Source organism: Babylonia areolata, chromosome 1 (genome assembly GCF_041734735.1).
Source record: "Babylonia areolata isolate BAREFJ2019XMU chromosome 1, ASM4173473v1, whole genome shotgun sequence".
In the NCBI taxonomy this organism is placed as follows: Eukaryota; Metazoa; Mollusca; class Gastropoda; order Neogastropoda; family Buccinidae; genus Babylonia; species Babylonia areolata.
In genome coordinates, this window is record NC_134876.1 from 70,706,718 (window position 1) to 70,731,717 (window position 25,000).

At 48.4% G+C, this 25,000-nt stretch overlaps 1 protein-coding gene across 6 annotated transcripts in view; it reads left to right on the forward strand.

Annotated features, from left to right (window-relative positions):
• The window catches only part of LOC143286749 (uncharacterized), a 276,442-nt gene that overhangs the window by 103,041 nt on the left and 148,401 nt on the right, over positions 1-25,000 (forward strand). The window contains exon 1 of one of the 6 annotated variants that reach the window (XM_076594530.1): positions 9,155-9,416. The exons of the other annotated variants lie outside the window; for them this stretch is intronic. Coding sequence (XP_076450645.1) covers positions 9,342-9,416 — 75 coding nt within the window. The 5' untranslated portion in view covers positions 9,155-9,341. Of the gene's footprint in view, positions 1-9,154; positions 9,417-25,000 lie in introns of those variants that run through there. 6 annotated transcript variants of the gene reach the window in all.

Consider the following 25,000-nt stretch of genomic DNA (forward strand, 5'->3'; position numbering starts at 1 on the left):
GTTACCAATCTTCCTGCAACGTCCATCCCTCCTGCCTGCCTTCACCCTCTTCTTTCCCTTTGAGTCGGTGGAACAATTATTTGTGGGACATTGAGGGGATCGGTTGGGGGGTAATAAAGGGTGTAGTGTGTGTTTGTGTGTGTGTGTGTGTGTGTGTGTGTGTGTGTGTGTGCGTGCGTGCGTGTGTGTGTGTGTGTGTGTGTGTGTGAGCGGGCGGGTGAATACGAACATATATACCGTGTATGTAGCAGACTTTGGAATTTTAACATCACCTCCTCTTCTCTCTGTCCCTGTTTACCTCTGTTCAGTGTTGCCCCCCTTTTTTTTTGTCAGCTTGTCTCTCAGCGTCTGCATTCCTGCTTTGCAAGTATCATCTTCTCAGCCTCTCTGTGTCTCTGTCTCTCTCTCAGCCTCCGTCTCTGTGTCTCTGTCTCTGCCTCCCCCCTCCCCTCTCTCTCTCTTTCTGTCTTGCTGTTTCTCAGCCTCTCTTTCTCTTTCCATCCCCCCCCTCCTCTCTCTCTCGGTCTCTCTTTGTCTGTTTGTCTGTCTCTCTCGTACATGTTTCAGTATGAGGACTGTTGGAATCGTATCATCTGCCCATCTTGCTAAAACGATTACGGTTGGTACGATGTAGAATATTATTGAGCTCTGTTTACATTGTTGCTGAATAGACTTATCCTCCCTCCACCCCCTTTTCCTTAAAGGTCCTAGTGTTCAGTAGACAATATATCATGTCAGTGTCAGTGTTTTTCCTCTTTATCATAATGCCATTTTTGTGTTGGTGTATTTTGCCATCTGCTGTATGTAATCCGTATATTACGTTGTGCATGTACCACACCTATTCAGCTAAGGGCTTTGGCTTTAATTTAATAAATCATTTCGTTTTGTTTCGTTTCCTCGTTTTTAACATCTTGTTTATTGTGTGTCTGACTGAACGTGCGGTGGCACACCACCCCTCTCCCTGTCCCAATTATTTCACCCTCCGCCCCTCTCCCTTGCAGTGTCCATGTGCATATCATGTCTACGTGATCTCTCTGTGCCCCCCAATCCTCCGCCCCCCCCCTCTCCTCTTCTCCCCCCCCCCCCCCCCCCCCACCTCCCTTCTTTAGTAGTGTCTACGACCCTTCTGTTCCGACGTACATACTAAGCGTTGTCTGGCTTTGTATTCGCACCTCCCTTGTCGCGTCTTGTCGCTCAGGGATTCCTCCCCTCTCCTCCCTCGCCCTCCGCCCCTTCCCCCCTCCCCCCTCCTCATCCCATCCCCTCTCCCCCACCTGGAGCAGACAGTGCGTCTGTCTCATGTATAAGGGATGGACAGGGGGCAGCTCCGGGCAGATGGTTGGTGGTGAAAAATGTATCGTCACTTCCCTCCATGGCCATGCTGCCCTGACCTCACCGCTACCTGTGTGTGTGTGTGTGTGTGTGTGTGTGTGTGAGAGAGAGAGAGAGAGAGAGTGTGTGAGAGAGAGAGAGAGAGAGAGCTTGCGCATGCACAAGCACATATGTATATCCATATTTGTCTAAAAAACCCATCTGTATTTGTGTTTATACACGATTTTCGATTCTTGTTTGTACCTTTTATGTACTGTCCACCCTCTTCGCCCAGTATTCCTTATGACCCCGACACACTGAGTAATAAAGACGTTTTATTCTATTCTGCTATATTCCGTTCTATTCTATTCTGTTCTGTTTTCATTCTGTTCTTCTGTCTCTCTCTCGTTGCCCCTGTGTTTGTTGAAGCGCACACATAGGAATTTGTATTGCGCACGGGGGTATGTATGTGAGCTTCTCTCTGGGTGCAGAGAGAGGAGAGTACGAATGTACTGATAGTGTGGTATGTTGGCGCAGTTGATCATCGTTGTGATTGCATTGAAGGAGGATTTGGTGAGAGAATGGGGAGGAAGAGGAGGAGGGGGCGAGAAGAAAATGGCAGAGATGTGTGTGCGCGCTTGCGTGTGAAGCGCACGCGCACGTGCACTTTGTACCTCCTCCCCTCCCCCTCACTCTTCTTGCAGACACCTATCACACTAACATCTTAAAGCCTGAACCGGACTATAAATGGCGGGCGATTTGAATCAAGCCAGTTTCTCACCCTGACACTGTGACGTCGGTGAAGGTTTATTCAAAATAAAAGCCTAATAAAGCTACGGTTTGGCTTCATTTATGGCAGAGAGCGAGATTTGCCTAGCAGCTTCCAATCTAGACCTGAATTGACTTTGGAAAGTACAAAATGTGTCAGCTACACGTAATACAAAATTTGAATGCAGAGAAAAGGGGCGCAACCGAAACCTTGCTCTCGGGAGTTAAGACTTTAAAAGGTGACGGTGCGTTTATTCGCTGTGTTGAGAATTTGGAGGTGAGAGGTCTGTTTGAGGCAGCTCGTAAGAATTCTGGGGGAAAAAAAAAAATCTGCAGCACTAAACGTAACAAGCAATTTTGAATGACATTGCTGGTGTATTGTGTAACCTCTTTTGAACAGTGGGAGCAGTTCAGAGTGTTGTCCAAGTTTGAAACAGTCGGGGTTAATTTTGTATATGACTATTATGATTTTCATTATCAGAATTTTGTTGCTTCAAGCTCCGTGCCAGCTGGGAAAAAAATGATGGTCATGTTTAAAAGCACCCCCCCCCCCCCCCCCCCCCCCCCCCCCCCCCTCCCTCGTACCGCCCAGTTTAGTGATAGCTTCAAGTGATTATTTCAGAACACTTACATAGGAAACACAAAAGGAGCCAGGACATAGCCCTACTTCGTTTGACTGCAGGCAGTGAACGTTTCAGGCGGAGTAGCTTTCACAGACTGATTTAAGTTGATCGCCTTCCGCTGTATGTATGGCCCAGTTTGTTCTGACCTAGATCTGGACACACGCTCGTCTTCTGAGCAGCATGTTGGGAGAGACTTTGGAACGTGAGCAGCCAGTTTGAAGAAGCGTAGGAGAGGAAAATCAACGGCAAATACTCAACGCGGTGACTAAAGTGCATGAGAAAATAAACACACAGGGAGAGAGGATGTTGGGGGGAAAAAAAGCAAGCGCAATTTAATTACCCCAGGCATCCCCTTTCACTCATTCATATGAGGAGGGAGGGAGGGAGGAGAGAGAGAGAGAGGGACGTCGTGAAAAAGTAAACGCAGTTTAATTACCCAAGGCATCCTTTTTTCGCCTTTTGCTCATTCATTTGAGAGAGAGAGAGAGAGAGCAAAATGCAATTTAATTATCCAAGGCATCCTCATTCGCTCGATCGTTCATGTTATTTTTAGCCCTTCCGATCGTAATGGCTATTTCGGGGTTGAAATCATAAAATAAAAAGGAGCAAAACAAGGAACCAAACGTTGAAGAAACTAAAGTTACACAACCAAAGAGCCAAAACGTAACCACCCAACAACACCAAACACAAACACATTTTTGTGTGCTGCTTCATCATCTTCACAATTCCAGTGGCATTTCTCCCACGCCGTTCATCCCCCGTCCCCCCCTCCCGGCCCCTCACAGCCCCCCCTCCACCGCCCTCCTCCTCCCAGAACACAGCCACACCCGGGTTCGTCTTCTGCAGTCTCAGCGCAGACAGGACAGTCATCGGGGAACTATCGATGCGATGTCACCCGGAGGCCACACACCGGCTGAGACCCGCACTGCTGCCGAGACATTTCCGTGGTGTTCGGTAGTGCTTGTTCCGATCACAACTATGTCCGAAAATTGACAGTGGGAAAAGCATATGAGGGTTATGTTTTACACACGGTATATACGAATTTTGGGCTGTAGACAACTATTTTCTGGAATCGTACAATGATACTGATACATTGTCACATCCATATTTGCTTTTAGAATAATAAAATAGAATAGAGATTTTTTTTTAATACCGGATCTTTACACAATAGATTGGTAACTAAAGTAATGGGGGAAAATCCCAATTCTTTTCAGAAAAGAAACATTGTTGTTGTTTTTTTATCTGCTGGAACGTCAGGAACGAGAATGTTCATGATGTCGTTTTGTTTATTTAAAAAAAGAAAAAAAGAAAAAAAAGAAAAAGGGGTATGTCCGTCTCCCAGTTGAGGAAAATTCGAAGGGACAGCCCCAGTCGTTTTCAAGGACTACATTTTAACTGGCAAAGAAATGAATGACGTCCTTCGCTTTTTTTGTAAGAAAGAAAGAAAGAAATACGGGAATTATGGAGAGGAGCCATGTGAAGTCCATTCGCATCTTGATCAACGTGATTTTTTGTTTGTTTTGTTTTGTTTTTTTTTTTTTGTCAAGAAGCGCACGGAAACGTTGCATCGCGTCGAAGTTATTGATGGTGGTTGTCCTGTAGCCGTAATCGCTTGCATGTTAATTCGGTTCAGCTCTTGGGCCTGTTGTGTGGTTTATGGGGCCCGCTTGTGTGGCCCCAGATTTGTCAGTGGAACTTTATAGGAAACGAACAAGGAGAGAAGGCGGAAGAACAGAAGGAAGGGAGAGGGAGGGGAGAAAGGGAGGGGGAAGGAAGACAGAAGGGAGGAGGGCGAGTGGGGAGGGAGAGGAAGGAAGAGGTAAAGAGAGAGAGAGAGGAGGAGGAAAATGGAGGGGAAGGGGTGAGAGAGAAGAGGGAGGAGTTTCAGTTTCAGTTTTAACTCTTTTCCATACGAACGGCGAAAGAGACGACGTTAACAGCGTTTCACCCCAATTACCATCATCAAAATATTGCAAGCGGAAGGCTCTTATACTGAAGACGTGAATGTTGACAAAGAATACCACAATTCTGACGACGGAAGCTAAAGGTTGGGTCATTCAGACACCCACTGGACATCCGAGGGGTCTGTGTAGAGGAGAAGAGAGGACTGGCCGTACTGAGTGAGTTAAGCAGGCGTCAAAGCGTGCGGACTGATCCATATATGACGCAACAGCTCATGGAAGACTGCTCTCTCTCCCGATGAGTGTGTGGTCCTGTCTGTCTGTCATCGTTTCTCTGTCGCTCTTTCTCCGTCTGTTATCTCTCCCGCTTCCTCTTTCTCTTTCTCTAACGCCCTCCCGTTAGTTTCTGTTGAAATGATATACGTTATGACATGTCCTCTATCTCATCCCACCTCAGCATCTCTCTCAAAGTGAGGTAGACAATCTTTTTATTATTGTTATTTTTTTAAATACCGTGGACACCTGGTTTCACTGTCATATGATTGTAAACTAGATCGTAAACAATTTTGGTTGTCTGTCAGTTACAATCAGCTTTTTATGTTTTTTTTTGTTTGTTTTTTGTTGTTGTTTTTTTAAGTAAGTCTGTCTTTTCGTTTTGTTTTAGTATTTGTTCATATTCTGTTCATTTCAGTATTATATTGTTTTGTTCTGCATGAGATCTGTTGACGCACTCCCACGTCACAAGTGTCTCACGGTTAATGGAATTAAAGTGTCAGTCGTCTGTCTGTCTCTGTCTCTCTGTGTTGTTGTTCTCTTCTACTGAACTCAGAGCTGGATTTAAAAAAAGCTTTATTTGCTTGTTCCCTTGGTATAAAAAAAAAAAGGAAAAGAAAAAGTTTCGTTTTCTCTCTAGACCTGCCAACCACTCCCCCCCCCCCTCCCTTCACCCCTCTGTCTATCTCCCTTTCTCTCTCTATCTCCGTCTCACTCATTCTCCGTGTCTGTCTCCCTAATTCCCTCTTTCTCCATCTGTCTCTGTGTCTCCATCTTCCTTTCTCTCATTCTCTGGGTCTCTGTCTCCCTGTCTCGGTCTCTTTCCCTCTTTCTTTTCTTCCACTGTATGTGTCTTTCACCCTTCTCTTTCTTTCTCAGTGTCCCTCTGTCTCCCTCTCTGTTTCCGTCTTTCCCTCTGTCTGTGTGAGCGCTACAAAGAAGGCAGTCGTGGAGGTGGAGCGATCTGTGCAGCAGACGACATGGCTCGTTAGCACTCCGGCGGTGCCTTGGTGCTTTGTCCTCCTTGTTTGAGCAGCAGCAGCAGTATCAGTGGAAGAAAAAGAACAAAGAGAGAGAGAGAGAGAGAGCGAGCGAGCGAGCGTGTGTGTGCTTCGTTTATGCACAGCCGACTGGTGTCAGACGTTTTTATTTTTTTTATTTATTTACTTACTTATGTATTTAGTGTGTGTGTGTGTGTGTGTGTGTGTGTGTGTGTGTGTACCACCTGCCCGGTGCACGGGCAGCGACTGTCACACTGCTTCTGCACTTGCCGGCTGTACTGTTAATGCACTGTATTGTCTGCATTGTACTGGTACTGTCTGCACTAAACGCTTGTTGGCATCGCCATCATCAACAGTTACCACAGTGTCATACCACGTGACAAGTCCATATAAGCTACATCACATCAGCTGGGCAGACGCCTGACCAGCAGCATAACCCAATGCGCTAAGTCAGGCCTTGAGTGCATGTACATAATTATATTCGGGGGGATTTCTTCTGCAGAATTTGCCAGACTGCTTTGTTGACGTGGGTTCTTTTCCAGCGCGCTTTGTGCGTGCCTGCTGCATTCGGGACCTCGGTTTATCGTCTCACCCGAATGATCAGAGACGCTCAGTTTGATTTTTCCAATCAAATTATGGAGAAAGGGCGGGAATCAAACCCAAGACCCTCATGGACACAGCATTGGCAGATTGATTAGCGTCTTGATTCTGCCACCTTCCTTCCTAGTATGTAGTAGTATAGTGGCCGTTAGACAAGTAGTTGGTGATGATGATGATAATAATAGTTTTACTTGTACAGCGCCAAATCAAATGAATTTGCTCCAAGCGCTGTACACCACACGCTGTTATGTTGGTGTTGGTTATGTCGCGAGGTACCCAGCACAGACAACTCTTTGCACTGCACCGCACAGCGCTGTCTGCACTGCACTGCACGCTTGGTGGCGTGGTCCTCATCCACAGTTGTCGGCAGCGTCACTCCACGTGACCAGTGCACGTGAGGCCCGAGTGTGCTTTGTCTGCTGATGGTCTGGTTGTATTGTGCGCGTCTGTGCTGTCTCCTTCTCCTGCCTCCTCCCTCCTCCCCCGCGACCCATTTTCTCCCCTTCCCCACTCCTCCTCACATCCCTGGTTATTGTTTGCATACAGGTTTCTCTCTTCCCCCTCCCCCCGCCCCCCTGTTTGTATTGAGGGGGTGGGGATAGGGTGTGGTAGATGTTACGGGGGTGGGGTCTGTCTCCTCCCCTCCATCCTCCTTCTCCCCTACAGCACATTAATTTCCATTGAACCCGCTTGCGAGTCTCTCTCTCTCTCTCTCTCTCTCACACACACACACCGTATGATTATTTGTTGTGTTGTAATGCAAGCTCGCGCAAGCCCAGCCTGAGTGGTCTGCCAGCGATCAGATTGGGGGTGGGGGAGGGGGGTTATGGGAAGTTATTTTTGGGGGGAGGGGCAAAGCTGTCCCATTTCCACTTGAAAGAAGTGATGATGTCTGGACTGAAGGGAAGCAGGGAAGGAGATAGTGTGCTGGTGATATGGGCAGGGGTAATGGGATGGGGTGTGGAGGTGGGATGGGGAGTGAGGTTTGTCTGAGCCACGTGATGGCCGGTAAGGGGTGTTTGGTGTGTGGGGGTGGGGCTGTGGGGGGGGGGGCGGGGGTAGCGGCGGACACGAATGGATGCAGGAAAAATCCATTTATAAGATCTTTGTATTTTTATTTTTTGTCGTGCAGTTGTTTTGAAATGGTTGCCAGCAACCTGATTGCGGACAAATGCAGAAGCTGAACTTGGTGCGTGTACCAGTGGTACAAACTGCATTGCTGGGGCAGGAAGGTGAAAAGGTTGGGGTGGGATGGGGGTGGGGGGTAGAGGTGCGATACAGTCGTCTTTGGATTTTTTTTTTTATGATATATATATATATATATATATATCAAACGATATAGTGAAAATGTGTGAAAGAAGGGTGGGTGTGTCTGGATTGGGAGTTGGAAGGTAGGGAAAACAGAGAGACACCCACACACCCACACCCACACACGGAAGGACAAACAGAGAGACAGAGCGAGAGATGATTGGCTGGGCCGCGCGGTACGTGTTGCAGACACGATGGCAGGGTGTGCGAGATGCACATGTTCGATCCGTCAATGTCTGGGTGTGTGGGTGGTGGTGGTGAGGGCAGGCAGGCGGCTGACGTCTGAGCAATGAATGGAGACAAAGAAGGGTGGTGGAGAGGAGGGGTGGGTGGGGGGGTGGGGGTGGGAGTTGGGGGTGGAGAGAGGAGGGGAAGGAGAGGGAGAGGTAACACAGCTATCAGTGAGTTTTTCTCTGCACGCTACCGTACTGTGTCGGGTGGAGAGAAGCCGGGAAAGGGAGGGGGCAGCAGCAGTTGTCTTTGTGACCCCGGAATGAGTGACACAGGACCTGTGTCACAGATGCACGTGCAATACAGTCAGTCAGTCAGTCCCGGCAAGGGCGTGATGCCGTGCACTTCACTTCCTGTACTTAAGCGATCACATCACACAACGCGAGCTTGTGAGCTGATTCACATTCAGATATCGCGGCCTCGTAATTAAAAGTGTGATCAGCTAGCTGAATTCAAGGCTGCGGCATGTGCGTGCGTGCGCATGTGTGTGCGTGCATGAATGTGTGCGTGTGTGTGTGTGTGTGTTTGCGTGCGCGCGCTCGCTCCCCACAAAGACCTTGGCTCGTCAGGTGTGTGTGAGTCAGGTCGGGTACAGAGGCTGAGTAACGTTGGACGGAGCGAGTGACACGTGCCCATGACTGTGTCGTGTCTGCGGCTTGCAATGGTTTTTCTCCACTGTCTCTCTGTCACAGAAGAGTGGATACACCAGTCAGCTGCATCTTGGTGCCACAGTCCCTCCCCACACAGAGCGTGAAGTAAGCGAAGTGTGGCACGTGCGTGTCCAGTGACTGGTCGTCTTCTTCCCAAACTTGTCGCTGATTCAACTTGAGGAAGTGTTGTAACATGCTCCCAGAAACAGCGGGATAAAAAAAAAACCAACAACCCACTGCTCTTACCGACTTTGTGATGGAATGGTTTCTCACTGCGCGCTTGCTGTCTGTGTAGGCGCTTCCGGACTTTGTTTCTGAACTGAGTGGACGGCAGGTTTACAACGATCATGCGTGCTGTGGTTGTCAGAACTTGGAGAACGGTGATCATTCCTGAATATGGTCTTTAAAAAAAAAAAAAAAATCAAGCCTCTGTCTCCGTCATCAGTGGTGTCTCTTTACGGTGACGCAGTTCCTAGAGGTTGGAGGAGAAATGGATATGGCGAATGATCCGTGATCTTTTTTTTGTTTGTCTTTGTTTTTGATATGTGGCTTTGTGGTGTCTGATGTCTCTGACAGGATGTGAGAGAGAGTATTACGAGTATGTAGGAGATAATTGTAGGTGTTTCTTTTGCCGAGTGGAGGAGGGGACGGGTGGCATATTGCGGAAGTGACGTCATGGCTGCTGGAGTTGATGTCAAGGCGTGTGGACACGTCATGGCGGGAGATGCTGACGTCATGTTATCGGGACAGGTGAGTCACAAGAGGGGAGACAGGGGTGGGGGGGGGGGGGGGGGGGAGAGATCTCTAAAACACACATCAGCCCCCCCAACCCCCACCCCTCGTCCCCCCCGCCCATCGCCATCCCCTCTCTCTAATAAATGGCTACGTCTTTGATTTTGATCTATTTGGTCGTCGATGGCAGCCGCCGTGTAATCAAATTATATCCTGGGGGGTGCAGCTCTCTGACAGTTCTGTGAAGCTGGGAGCCAGGCATGCATTCTCTCTCTCTCTCTCTCTCTCTCTCTCTCTCTCTCTCTCTCGGGAGGGAGGGAGGGTTTTGCCATCCCAGTCCTGATAGACTACATCAGGGTTCATTACGGCACCCAGGTTATCGCAGTAGATCTTGTGTATGATCTATCTCTACCGCGTTGCATGCCCACCATTCTTCTTTTTCTTCTTCTTCTTCTTCTTCGTCTTCGTCTTCGTCGTCGTCGTCTTCTTCCACACCCTCTTTTTCTTTTTCACAAACACGTACACGTACGCGTACGCGTACACACACAAATGCACGCACACACGTACGCGCGCGCGCACACACGTATATACACACACACACACACATTGAAAGGGGATTGCCGCAAGGGGGGAGGGGGGGGGAAGGGACCTTGATTACCTTCGTTAGGTAAAATGGCTATTAAGAAGGCGGAGAAGTGTTCCCACGGTAGGGTGGGTGGGTGGGTGGTGGTGTGGCGCCCGACTTGGACGTGAGAGTCTGTTTAGTGTTTGTGATACAACAAATTGCATCACATCCTCGTCCTGCTGGCATTCTTCCCATCACTCGCTTTTCTTTCTTGTGTGTGTGTGTGTGTGTGTGTGTGTGTGTTTCTTTGGTGTTTCACCGTCATAAATCTTTGTTTGTGATTATATTCATTCCCATTCCTACGAGGGTCTGGAAATGGTAGAGGTTTGATCGTGTGTGTGTGGGGGGGATGGGGGTGGGGGTGGGGGGTGGAGACTTCATGTGTACATGCGTGCGTGAGAGAGCGAGCGAGCGAGCGAGAGAGAGAGAGAGTTATTAAAACATATTTTAAATGGTGTGGAACGGAATGTGGGGAATAAAGAGATGGAGGAAGGAAGTAATGATGTTCGTTAATGCTGATGATAATTTCTCTACCTCACCGCACCCCCCTCCCCTCCTTCCCGCGCCCTCCCCATCCCCTTCCTTCCTCTTCTCCATCCCATCACCATTCCACCCCACCCCCCACACCCCCTCACCCACACAAAAGTGGTTTATTTTTAAGACGCTGTTCCCCGTTCCTCCTCCCGTACTCCCCTACTTCCCCTTCCCTCTCGTTCCCCCACCCCCACCCCCCACCCCCAGCTCCCCCAGCACACAGAGTTATCCATCCCACCCATCATCTCCTCACCAACTCTCAACCTCCCCCACTCCCATTTCGGTTTGGGTTGTCAGAGGGCGGGGCAGCCAGCAATCGTTGAGATACACACGACATCGGATGCTGATTGTGTCAGAGATGTATCACTTTGGTTGGGAGGAGTGAGTGTTTGGTGTGTGTGTGTGTGTGTGTGTGTGTGTGTGTGTGCGTGCGTGCGTGCGCACGCGTATGCATGAACTTGTGTTTATTTTTTTGTATAAATATTTGTGAGCTCGTGTGTGTGTGTGTCTCTCTCTCTGTGTATAGGTGTGCATGTACATGCATGTTGTTGCTTAGTATGACTCACTCCACTCAGCAAACCGAACCAAACAATGCAATGAACACCACCACCACAAACCACTCGCTTTGCCGCCGTCTTCGTTTTGGGCGTCATTGGGTGAACCACGGTCTGTTTCCACTTCAGGAAGAGCTCGATGTGTGCGTGTGTGCGTGTGTGTGTGTGTGTGTGTGCGTGCGCGCGCGTGTGTGTGTGTGTGTGTGCGTGTGTGAACACGCGCGCGTGCTCCAACGGGGTGGATTTATGAATGTGGGACTTGGCACTGGCGGTCTAATCCTCCACAGGAGGTCAGGACTGTGGTTGGGCAATTGTTGCTGTGGGGAAAAAACCCCAAAGCAAACCACAGCAAACAACAACAAAAAAAAACCCATAAAAAAAAAACGGAAAAAAAAGACGGTGAGAGGTGGTCTGCAGGGAGGTTGGGGTGAGAGAGAGAGAGCGAGCGAGCGGAGGTGGGGGGTGGGGGGGGGGGGAGAGGGGGGGAAGGAAGAGAGAAGGGGCAAGGTAGCGAGAATGTGGTAGCGAGAAAGGCGTACATTCAAATCGATACAGTCGTCTTTGTCCAAAGTCTGTCCGCCGACAATCATTTTGTTTTAGGATTGTCAGCGGCGTGAAGCTGTTCGTTCAGAACTTGCTCGGTTAATTGTTGCTTGCTGGGCAATCGGAGGTAGGCCGAGTTCTCTCGGAGTTGCTGCATTGTATCCTCCACACACCGAAAAGGGGCAAAAGGATTACATTTCTTTGAATCTTTAATTTCAAGTTGTTTTTGTTGTTGTTTTTCCTTTCTTTTTTATTATTTTTTTTTACAGGATTTAATTTGTTTGTTCGCAAAGATGATTTCCTAGCGTCTGTGCATTTATTTTATTTTATTTTTTTTCCAGATTGGCGATTATTTTGTCCAGGAGAGAAGATTTGAAAACTGGTGTTGTTTTCCCGAAACGTCGATAGCCCGGAAGAGATGGGTTTTTTGTTTGTTTGTTTGTTTGTTTGAGCTTGTGTATCGTTTTTCCAGAGTGTGGATTAGTTTACCGCGGAAGGGGATTGTTCGGGTTTAATGCTTTGTTTCCTCTGGGTTCCTTTCTCCATTCCCCCACGTTCATTAGAAATCTTATCCTGACGAGCCTCCCCCCTGACTTCCTTTCTCCCTCAAAGGTGCTTAGATCGGATCATCCACCCGCTTCTCTCGCTCTCTGTCTCTCTCTCTGTCTGTCTCTCTCTGTCTCTCTCTCTCTATCTCTCTCTCTGTCACTGTGTCTGTCTGTCTCTTATTTGTGTGTCACCTGTCTGTCTGCCCCCCCCCCCCCCCATGTCTCTCAGTCTTTATATCTCTGTATATCTCTGTCTCTCAATATTTATCTCTGTTACTGTGTCTGTCTGTCTCTCTGCCTCTCTCTTATTTGTGTCACCTGTCTGTCTGCCCCCCTGTCTCTCAGTCTTTATATCTCTGTATATCTCTGTCTGTTTCTGCCTCTCTGTTTTCTCTACAGATCTCTGTCATTCTGTATCTACCACACCCCTCCCCCCTCCCACCCTGTTTTTCCTTTCCTTTTTTCTCCCCCAGGGGAGAAAATCGAACCGGTGATCTTCAAACTCCAGTAGGCCTATGACACTGTGACCTATCCAGACCACTGTCAACGTGACTTAAGCGAGGTGTTTTATCTTATAATGCGCGTCTTCCCACAAATGTTAGAATCGATTTCATTTTTTTCTTTATAAACAATCTGTGTGTGTGTGCGCGCGCGCGCGCGTATTTGGTGTGTGTGTGATGTGAGAGCAATAGGCGTGGATACACACACACACGCGCGCACACACACACACACACACACACACACACACACACGGAAATAAACGATGCGTTTGGGTTACTCTATACCTTCTCTCATCAAATGATACTAAATCTTGGCTCTGAAATGACGATTTATGAGCTCCGTGACAAGAAAATAGACTTCTGGAGGTAAGGACTGATATCAGCGCTGTTTGCTTGGCAGTGGCAGGGACGATAAACTGAGATATTGCGTCATCACCGATGAAATATGACTATGACTCATCATTACACGTTTTATGACGCAAAGTAACGAGTTTTGATCCTTTGGACTTCGAAAATACTCCTCATAGTCGTTTAGATTATGTAAAAGAGATTTACAACGCTTCTTTTTTATCGCCCAAAGGAAACACCGTGTATTTTTCATCCTGAATTTTACCTGAACACAAGTCTTCGGCAAATATAATAATGTGGGCGCATTCGCAATGTGTGAGCGTACGCATTCGTTTGTGCGTGCAATGTAGTGAGGTGTAGTGTATGGTTGGCGAGTAAAGGATAATAAAGTATCGCATTTTAGGACTTTGACTTCAGAGGGTTTGACCATTTACCGACACCCCCCATTTCCTCTCCCACCCCCGTAATCCTCCAAAGCCACCCACCCACCTTCACTTCACTTCTCGTCCTGTTAGCTTTTTAGGTGCATGCATGCGACGTGGGTGACATTTTCCTTCACTGAGAGAGGAGTGTGGAGGAGAAAGAAGGGGGTGGGGACGGGGGGTTAAAAGGGGGTAGGGAGAGGTGTGTGTATGGGGGAGGCGTGGGGGACGAGACGGGCGCGGGTGGGGGTGGGGGGGATGTTAGAAGGGGTAAGGGTGAGATTCCGGATGGTGGTGGGGGTGGTTTTTTTTTTGTTTTTTGTGGTGGTGGTGGTGGTGTTTGGGTAGAAGGGAGATGTGTGTGTGTGTGTGTGTGGGGGGGGGGGGTGTTGACGTTGCATAGTGATGAGGTGGCTTACATACAAGTGAAGGCGCGACAGGCCCAGGGCTGTATGTGGTGGTGGTGGTGGTGTGCATTGACAGACAAGTGCACGACGACCACCTTGTCGGCGTTACGTCTCTTCATTATTGATGACACTGCGCTGTGTGTGACTCACCGCTCTTCACAGCCGCTGCCCCCTGACGGCAGCTTTGATGACACCGGTGTAGTGTGCACGGCTATAGCTGGCTTGCTAGTATGGTATTTGGGGCTACTGTTGTATTTGTATGCGTGTGTGTGTGTTTGTTGTTGTTGTGTTTTTTTGGAGTGGTGGGGGTGGTGTGGGGGTGGAGTGCAGGGGATTGGGGGGGGGGGGGGGGGGGGCGGGGGTGTAGGGGATTGATGTGTGTGTAGCCTTTCGCTTTTTTCCGTGTGTGTGTGTGGTGGGAGGGGTGAGTACACACACACACACACACACACACACACACACACACACACAGCGAGAGAGAGAGAGAGGGAGAGAGAGAGAGAGAGAGCATCCCTTTGACGCATATACTATGAATTGTACTGGGTCAAAATACCAATTATCTGCTCTCGTTCTCATTTTTGAGTTCTCATTTTTAGATACCCAACCGAGAGAGAGATAGAGATAGGAGAGAGAGAGAGAGAGAGAATTTTGTATGCATGCGAGTGTTTTCTGGGTTTAATCAAGGTGTGTCACAGTAAACAAAATCCCCAGATCCACCCTCCACCGACCACCCACCCGACCTCCACAAACACACACACTCACACTCATGCGCTGTAGTAATTTGAATAAGCTTTGATCAAGCGAGCGTTTGGCGTAACAAGTAGTTGTCATTGCGTTTTACTTCTGTCCGTTTATAGATATTTCAGTCTCTCTTCTCCCCCCCCCCCTCCCTCCCTTCCACTCCCTTTCTGTCTGTCTCTCACGCACGCGCGCGCGCACACACACACACACGGAAACACAAACACAAACACGCGCATACACACATGCATGCATCCCCCGACCCTCCTCGCGCTCCCTCACCCCCACCCCCACTCCCATCCCACATGCACGCAGAGAAAGAAAGACCAGATGGAGAATTTCATTGAAATCTATAGATATACTCTACAAGTCTAACGTTTGACAAAGTAAAAGTTTTCAGGAGTTTTGTGGATCGAGAGAGCCTTTGTGAATGTATAGATTAGACGTTGGTCATTGTTTTTTCTTTTTCGTCCCCCCCCCCCCCCCCCCCCCCCCCCCCCCCTTTCTTTCTGTTTTTCATACACTGATATTGAGTTAGCTCCGGTGTGTCTGTGCGTTGTCCGTTTTCGGATCAGTTTGAGTTAGAAGTTATTTAAGAAGTGGCATTTTTTCGTCAAACCTTGCGACGTCGTTTGAAGTTGGTTTGAAGTGATTTCCTTTTCTCTCTGTTTCTTTCTTTCTTCATCTCTCTCTCTCTGTCTCCTAAGCTCTCATTATTATGATTGTAATCATTAGTAGTAGTATTGTTTTAGTATTTAGTTTTCTTTTGCTTTTTTCCTTTTCTGTTTCTTCCGTTCTGTTTGTCTATGTCTGTCTGTCTGTCTGTCTGTCCCATTCATTCATTTTTCATTCCGTTCATTAATTATTTCTTTCTTTGTTGCTGCGGATGGTGGAAACAAAAGAGCGTTGTGATATGGATTGGATTGTTATTATGTAGCCAGGTCATGTCGGCTTTGTTTTGTGATCCTTTGGGGAAAAAACAAGGTTCAGTGAGAGAGGGAAAGAGAAAGCGGGAGGGGGATGGCAATGGGGATGGAGAGAGATGGAGGTGGAGAGAGAGAGGTAGCGGGTAGTGGTGAGTGGTGGGGGGGAGAGAGAGGGCAGTGGTAGAGAGAGAGAGAGAGAGAGAGAGAGAGAGAGAGCACATCATGTAAAATAGGTTTAACAGTTGAATGAATAAAGCTTCTTTTTTCTTTTCTTTGTCATTTGATGACAAGAAAGAAAATTGAGATTGTGTGGGTCCCTCTGGCATCGCCTTTCCCCGAGTGGTGAGCATAAATATGATCAGAATGCCTGACAGGCGTTAACTCCGGCCACACGATTCGTGCGTGCGCGTACGCTGGTGTGTGTGTGTGTGTGTGTGTGTGGTGTGTGTGTGTGTGTGTGTGTGTGTTGTGGTGTGGTGTGGTGTGTGTGTGTGTGTGGTGTGTGTGTGTGTGGGGGGGGGGGGGGGGGGGGGGGGGGGGGTGGGTGGGTGTGTCGGTGACAGAATGGTTAAGACGCTTTATCTGCTAATGCAGTGTTCGTCAAGGTCTGGGTTCGATTCCTGGTATCGCCTTTTCGTTTTGCATTGTAAGGCACAAAAACACATCGTGAAGAAGAGGGAAGCATTTTGGGAGGTTGATTTAGTTTTTTGTCAGATGAAGTTAAGAGCTATGTGTGTGTGTTTGTGTCTGTGTGTCTCTCTGTGTGTTCATGTGGTGGGGGAGAGGTGTGTTTGGGGGTCAGATGGAGGGTTTGACTGGGTGAGAGGGTATGGGAGTAACAAACAGGGTTATGTGATGGAGACGAGATAATATTTAAGATCGCTGAGCGTCGGGAATTGATTCTGTTTGCGGTTTGTGCGGGGCTGCGTCTCCATTGCAGAACTTAAAACAACAGCGAAGGAAACAAACTGTGTTCTGTGAGAATCGCACAGTGCTCATACACCCACACATGTTTGCACGCAGATAATAATAATAACAACAACAACAACAACAATAATAATAATAAAGCTCGCACACACACTCCTAACTCAGTCTCACGTATAGCAGGTGCTCTCTCTTGATGCCTGTGTCTTTCGGTGTGTGTGTGTCTCTCTCTGTCTCACTCCCTGCGATGTCTCTCAGCACACGCGCGCGCGCGCGCGCGCACACACACACACACACACACATTAACCCCCCTCCCTACACCTACATTGTTCTAACATCATTTGCGTGAATATGTTATATAATCAACGATATATAATATAATCAATCAGTTGGCCAGCCAGCTCCAAGTGTACACCGCTTACACAGAGAAGGTACACCGCGGTTTGCACCAGTGCGTCTCCACTGTACCGCGAGAATGAGTTGACTTAACAGTAATGGAATAATACGAACCCCCCCCCAACTCTCGCCCCTCGCCTCCCCTCCCTCGCCCAACCCTCATGGCCCCACCACCCCCCATCAGCTAAAAGGACACAGAAAACAGAGCGGCGTTACGTTAGCAGAGAGGTGACCTGGTGGTAATGCGCCCGACAAGGAAGTCAGTGGCCACAGGTTCGAGTCCCATATACTGAACACCCCCTCCCCCCCCCCCCCCCCCCCCCCCCCCCCCCCCCCACCCTGACCCCCCGGCTCCCACCCCGTCCTTCCCCGCGCACACTTCCATTTGACCTTGAGTGGTGTTCTGGGTGCTAGTCATGAAAATGAAACCATCAACGATAAACCGTGCGCAGCATGCGCTTAGCGCACGCATAAGAACCCATGGCAACAAAAGGGTTGTCCATGAAAACAAATATGTAGTAAAGTCCACATGATAGTTTAAGAAAGAGCGCCCCACGCCCCTCCCCCACCCCCACACCCTATCCCCAAAGGGGGGGGGGAGGTAAAGGGAAAAAAGTACACTTGCAAACAGAAAAAAATGGTTTGCGCTGCACTGTAGCGACGCGCTGTTCCCGGGACAGAGGAATGTGAGAATGTGTCCTGACAAAAAAAAGTAATACGATACTGTACGATAGATAGATTCAGTACGATAGATTCAGTACAATACAATACAATACAATACAATACAATACAACGAAACGCAATGCACCGCAACGCAACACACAACGTCACACCACACCACATCACATCACACAACACATCACAATGTGCAGACAGACACTAAAAGTGAGTGGCAGCATGCGTACAGTTTCGTTCTTGAGCAAGTCTCCCACTCGCTCTCTACTCTCTCCCTCTCTGTCGGTCTCTCCTCAGTCTACGTTGGACGTAACGGCACGGAGCAGTCGATGCAGCTTTCCTGCAGGGTGGGAGAGAGGGTGGGTGGCCAGAGAGACAAACGGTGATCGGGTCTATTTTTGGGTGCACACGACACTGCTGGCACTCAGGCGTGTCCGCTGTGGAGGGCGGGTGGGGAAGTGTGGTGGGGAAGAGTGTGGTGTGTGTGTGTGTGTGTGTGTGTGTGTGTGTGTGTGTACAGGCTGTTGAGTGCGTGGGTGGGTGGGGAGGGAGTATGTGTGTGTGTGTGTGTGTGTGTGTGTGTGTGTGTGAAGGTATGTGTATATATGTGAAGGTGTGTGTGTGTGTGTGTGTGTGTGTGTGAGGGAGAGACAGAGAGGGAGAGAGAGAGAGTGTTTCGATCGCTTTGAAGCATGTATACTCAGCATCATAAATGGCAAATCTCTGTTTTCGCCTTCCCTTTTAGATGATACCTTCGGCATGTGCATGTGTATGTGTATACACAGACACACACACACACATACATACATACACACACACACACACACACACACACACACACACACACAACAGCAGCAGGCAAACAGTTTTTGTTTGTTTGTTTCCAAATCCCCAGTCGGTGTTTCAGCTTTTCTCCTACCTCCAGCACACTCCTCCCACCCTGTACCTACTATCTCCCACCCACCCCGACACTTCACACCCACCCCCTTTTCTCCTCCCTCCCGCTCCCATCATCACCCAAACAACGCCTGGGGGGGTGGGGGGGGGGACTGACTGGTGGACTGGTGGTGTCTGCGCTGCCTCCCAACAGTTGTGTGTTGTGGGGGATAGGGTGGGGGGGGGGGGGGGACCAGTCCATCGATCGTTTGCTTTGAGGAGAAACACACACGGACGCACATATCCACAGACACACGGAAACACACACTGGCACACATACACATTAACACACACACACACACACACACACTAATAACTACACGCACACGCGCACACACACACATGCATACACATGCGCGCTCGCAGCCGCACATCCACGCACGCACGCAATCACGCACGCACACACACACACACACACACACACACACACACACACACACACACACACACACACAGAGCTGGACTTTGTCATGCAAAACATTCATCGGAGCTGTTTTGCTCAGTTTTCTCTCAGGGGATGGAGGTGCTGTCTCCGTTAATTTCTCTGTTTCTGGTTGTTTCGGTTGTTGTTTTTTTTATAATTATTTCTCTTGGGTTTTTTTACCCCCTTTTTTCTGTTTCTTTATGGTTGTATTTGTTGTTTATCCGTCTGTCTTTGTCTATGAAGGTAACCGTATCATATCTCTAACTTCATTAAGCCTGTTTGTTTTTCTTCAGAGTATTTATTTTATTTATTTGTATTTATCTCTCTTTTTATCACGACAGATTTCTGTGTGTGTGAAATTCCGGCTGCTCTCTCCCAAGGGAGAGCGCGTCGTTACACTACAGCGCCATCCTTTTTTTTTTTTTTTTTTTTTTTTCCTGCGTGCAGTTTTATTTGCTTTTCCTATCGTGGTGTATGTGTATGTGTGTTTGTGTGCGCGTGCATGCGCTTATGTCTATGTGTGTTCAAAAAAGGGGGCTGGAATGTGTGAGTGAGTGAGTGTGTTTGTGTGTGTGTGTGTGTGTGCGCGCGCGCGCGCGTACGTGCGTGCTCGCGTGCCTGAGCGAGCGAGAGATATACAGAGAGAGAGAGTGGGGGAGGAGGATGAGATGCAGGTGGTGGTGGCGAACCCAAGGGGCAGGAGCGGCCGTTGAGAAACTAATTTGATCCCTTGGCTTCGTGTGTGTGTGTGTGTGTGTGTGTGTGTGTATGTGTGTGTGTGTGTGTGAGATGTGACACGGAAGGTCGCCCCATTGACAACAGCTTGCTTGACAACTGAAAGGAAGCAAGCACCACAGCGTGTGAATGAGATGGAGTGAGGGGTGTGGGTGTGTGGAAAGGGGGACCGTTAGAGGAGAGGGTGAGAAGGGGAAGATCAGGGGGTGGGGGTGAGTGGGGGGTTGGGTGGGAGGGGGGGGGGAGACACAGGAAGAAATTGTCAGTTGGCAGATTTATTATTGTTTTTATTATAGTTGGGTGTTTTTACACGGTGCGCTGAGTTGTATTGTTTGAGATAGAGAGAGAGTGTGTGTGTGTGTGTGTGTGTGTGTGTGAGAGAGAGAGAGAGAGAGAGAGCGCAAGCTAGCACAATCTTCCTTATCTCCCCATCCACATCACCTTCCTCATCTCTCTCCCTCTCTCTCTCTCTCTCACACACACACACTCGCGCACGTACGCACAGGCATACACACTCACACTCATATTAACACATTGGCACACCATCCCAGCCTCCCCCATTCTTCTTCCCTTCACGCAATCTGGCCTCTCCGGTCGAGCGACACTCCAGCTGTCCTTCACCTTTTTGGGTTTTTTCTTTTCTTTTTCGTGGAGCCACTGAATGGGCCCCCAAGCCTCGTACGAACTGTCGTTAACGCCAGCGAAACGTCAACAAGCCCAGTTTGGGATGCTGCTAACAAGCCGACTGCTTGTTGCTTGCGTCTCCGACAATTCCTCGAATTGCTGTGTCATTTGTCGCCAGGCGGTTGTTAGGGCTTTGCTGCTGCTTCTGCTACAGCGGCTGTGTCAGAAAATTCCCCGCTATGTTGTGTCATTTGTCGCCAGGCGATTGTTACACCTTTTGCTGCTTCTACTGCCACAGCTGCTGCGTCAGACAATTCCCCGCTATTCTGTGTCATTTGTCGCCAGGGTGATTGTAGCTGCTCTGCTGCTACAGTTGTTGCTGTCATTTGTTCTTCCTGCTACTGCGGCTGTGTCAATTCCCCGCCTTGCTGTGTCATTTGTTCTTCCTTTACTGCTGCTGTGTCAATTCCCCGCCTTGCTGTGTCATTTATTTTGTTCTTCTTTTACTGTTGCTATGTCAATTCCTCGCCTTCCAGTGTCATTTGTTCTTCCTTTACTGCTGCTGTGTCAATTCCTCGCCTTGCTGTGTCATTTGTTCTTCCTTTACTGCTGCTGTGTCAATTCCTCGCCTTGCTGTCTGTCATTTGTTCTTCCTTTACTGCTGCTGTGTCAATTCCTCGCCTTGCTGTGTCATTTGTTCTTCCTTTACTGCTGCTGTGTCAATTCCCCGCCTTGCTGTGTCATTTGTTCTTTACTGCTGCTGTGTCAATTCCTCGCCTTGCTGTGTCATTTGTTCTTCCTGTTACTGCTGCTGTGTCAATTCCCCGCCTTGCTGTGTCATTTGTTCTTCCTTTACTGCTGCTGTGTCAGTTACTCGCCTTGCTGTGTCATTTGTTCTTCCTTTACTGCTGCTGTGTCAGTTCCGCGCCTCGCAGTGTCATTTTTCGCCAGATAATTGTAATTGTTCTTCTGCTGCAGTAGCTGTTTGAATTCTTATGTGTCATTTCGTCGCCAGGTAATTTTGTAAAGGCGTTGCTGCTGCTGCTGCTGCTACCGCTACTGGTGGTGGTGGTGGTGAAGTTGTAGGTGATGATTCACTCTTCATCTCCTCAGCGACTAATACTTTTTTTTTTCATTTCTTTTTTTTTTTTTTATTGAGGTGTGCTTTTGCCCTCCGACTGGACTCAGACTGGTTGGCTGGCGGTCGGCCTGGCCTGAGGTGTGTCACATATAATGCTTTTTGGGGCTTAACATAAAGGGGAGGTTAAAAAAAAAAGAAGAAAAAAAGAGGGGGGTAGGGGTGGGTGGGGAGATGGGGATAGTGAGCGGTAGGATTGAGGGAAGGGGATCAGAGGGAGGTTGAGAGAGAGGAGGGGGAGAATTATGCGTACATTGCCTTAAGGATCACAGGGATGAAGGGAGCGAGAGAGGGAATGATTGATAAAGACAGACAGACAACTCTCTCTCTCTCTCTTATGTATGTATGCATACATAAGTATATGTGTGTATACATACATACATACATACATACATAATTTGTCAAATCACACACACACTCACACACACACTTGCATACACACACACACACGCACACACACACATACACACGCACATACACACACGCACATACACGCGCGCGCGCGCGTGCGGACGTACACGCACACACATTGTGATCATGCATGACCATCGTCATGTACATGAATTGAATGCAGGGTTTTTAACCATTATGGTTTTCCATGCTTTCATTAAAGTATAAAGCAGTTTCTCCCACTATCCTGCATTGTGTGTTGAAAATTTCACTTGGCGATGAAGTGAGCGCTCGCCGATTTGAGGAGAAGAGGATTTTGTGGTGCACACACATGTGTGATACAAAAAAACAGCAGTAGCAGCTACAACCGCCACCACCACCTCCACTCGCAAAAGACGCTGCCTATATTTTATGAAACAAATGGAAAAAGCTTTGGCTTGTCGATGCTCTGTGTGTTTGCAATGTCTTGGTTTGTTTTTAAGAATAGAATTGTTTAAAAAAAAAATAAAAAAAAATTAAAAAAAGCTAGCAGAAAGGGGCCAAGATGAGGATAAAGAAGAAGGAAGGAAGGAAGGAGAAGGAGCATTTGTTTCTATTAACAACGCAACATGTATTAACACAGACATTTTGCGACCTGTATGATCTGTGTGTGACAATATTCATCGATGGTTTTTCAGCTAACTGTAAAGAGTGGAACTGTATTGTATTGTATATTGTTTTTATGTGGCGGTTTGGGTGATTGTGTGTTCGCGTTTTCATGGACAATTATGTTGCGTTTCAATTAGCGCACTGAAAAAGAACCCACGGTAACATAAATGTTGTCCTCTGGCAGAATTCTGCAGAATAATCCACTGTAATAAATACACAAATAAATATGCGTGCACTCTAGGTCTGACTAGCGCCTTGGGTTATGCTGCTGTCACCAGGCATCTGCGTAGCAGATGTGTTGTAGCGAATATGGATTTGTCCGAACGTTGTGAGAAACTAATACACTACTGTTGCTGCTGCTGCTGTTGTTGTTGTTGCTGCTGTGACTACTACAACTACTACTGCATCAAACAACGACAACAACGACAGCAACAAATGAACGCAGGTTCTCTCTTGTCCTCCGAGGTCACTCTGACCCTCGTGGCTGTATCCGCCTTTTTGCGAGTGTGGGAGTGACTGTGTGATGTTTGGAGACGGGACAGGTAAAGAGGGTTCACATGCTCTCTCTCTCTCTCTCTCTCTCTCTCTCTCTGTCCATGTTTATCTGTGTGTGAGTGTGTGTGTGGAGTGGGGGTGTGGGTGTGGGGTGGGATGGTTGAATGTGTGGGTGGTTTGTTGCGGTGGCATTAGTGTACAATAGGAGCGATGGATGCTTGAGAGCGTTGCGCGCTGTCGTGCGTACGTGAGAGCGTGCTTTGTGTGTGTGTGTGTGTGTGTGTGTGTGTGTGTAGGACCTGGATGGTGAATGTGCGTCAAAAGAGCCTTTATACTTGTGTAGGTATACAACAGTCGCATAACACTCTCCATCACACACACACACACACACACACACACACACACACACACACACACACACACTTCCTCATCGTCTCTACCCTGACCCCCCACCCCCCTCAACTCGCCACCCAGAAAAACCGAGGCAACATCCGTGTCATCACGGTTGGCTGGCGCGCAAGGCCAAACAACGCAAGAGGAAAACGGGTGTAACGTGCCGTGAACTGGTTTCCCTTCGCTTCCCGTCACCGCAAATATTTTGGCCAGCACACACACACACACACACCACCACACCCACGTCCTGCCACCACTGTACACACACACACACCCTGCCACCACTGCACAACTTTCTTGTTTCAACCAACCGCAACTTGGGTGGGAGGAGGAGGAGGAGGGAAAGGGAGTGATGGTGGTGAAGTGATGGTTGGGGAGGCGGGGGGCATCGTCAAAAGATGATGGCATCAGTATGGTGGTCCTTTTTTCTTCTTCTTTTTTTTTTCTTCATTGATTTCCTTTAATTCACAAATGAGACAACAAACAAATAAAAATAGAACACTTATCAGGATGCAGAAGGTTATAGAAGCATTTCATCGAACCATATCATTTCATTGAGAGGTCAGCTGTGAATGACGTCGTCAGCGTTGATTAATTTGCCCACACACGTGACTTCACAGACACAGCTTCATCTGATCTGATAAATACATCGTTTTGCTGTTTACCATCTCATCCGTTAACAAGAACACGACTGTTCGTGCATGCTGATGTTGTTGGAGGGTTCATGGGGACGGTGTCTGTGGCACGTTTTGTGAAGCAGATTTCACGAGGACAAAACGGATTATATGGGGGGAATGAAAAGATATCGTGGCAGCGTGGACGACGTAATTCATATTTTGGAATCCTGTTATTGTTCGTTTGGCAGACGGTCGATGGACGGTGGCTTTTCATCACAACACACAATACAGGATAGTTGTTTGGAGGCATTCGCATGCAACGTCTAATTGAAAGAAGCTTCTCGAGTTCAGTGGAAACACTCAGGACATGATTTTGTTTCTATTCAAACATTGTCAAAGAAGGGGGGCGGGTTGTGGGGTGGGGTGGGGGGGGGAACAGACATAAAGAAACACACGTACACACGCACTCGCACGCTTGCGCACACGCACATACATCATATACCAATAACTTGAAAAAAAGGCCTTGTGTCTTCACCATCTGCGTTTCTGCTAACGTCACCTATAATCATCCCAGCCCTCTTCTTTTTCTTGCTCATTGTTCTCTAAGATTTGTGTTAGGGGAAAAAAACAACAACAGCCAAACAAACAAGAAACCAAACCCGATGACAAAGAAAATGGTTTAGATAGTGATAATGATAAGAATATGTAAAGGAGGGGCTTGTACTTACTTCGCTCTCTCACACATTGCGACCCACGCGGCAGGGGAACGACAACGACCACTCTTTCTCTCTCTCCCTCTCTTTCTCTCCCCCCTCTCTCTCCCTCTCTTTCTCTCCCTTTCTCTCCTTCCCTCTCTCTCTCTCCCCCCTCTCTCGTCCTCTCTCCCCCTCCCTCTCTCTCCCTCCCTCTCTCACTCTGCCCCCTCTCTCTCTCTCTCCCCCTCTCTCTGTCTCCCGCTCTCTCTCTCCCCGTCTCTCTCCCTCCCTCTCACTCCCCCTCTCTCCCCCTCTCTTTCTCTCTCTCCCCCTTCTCTCTCTCCCTCTCCCCCTCTCTCTCCCTCCA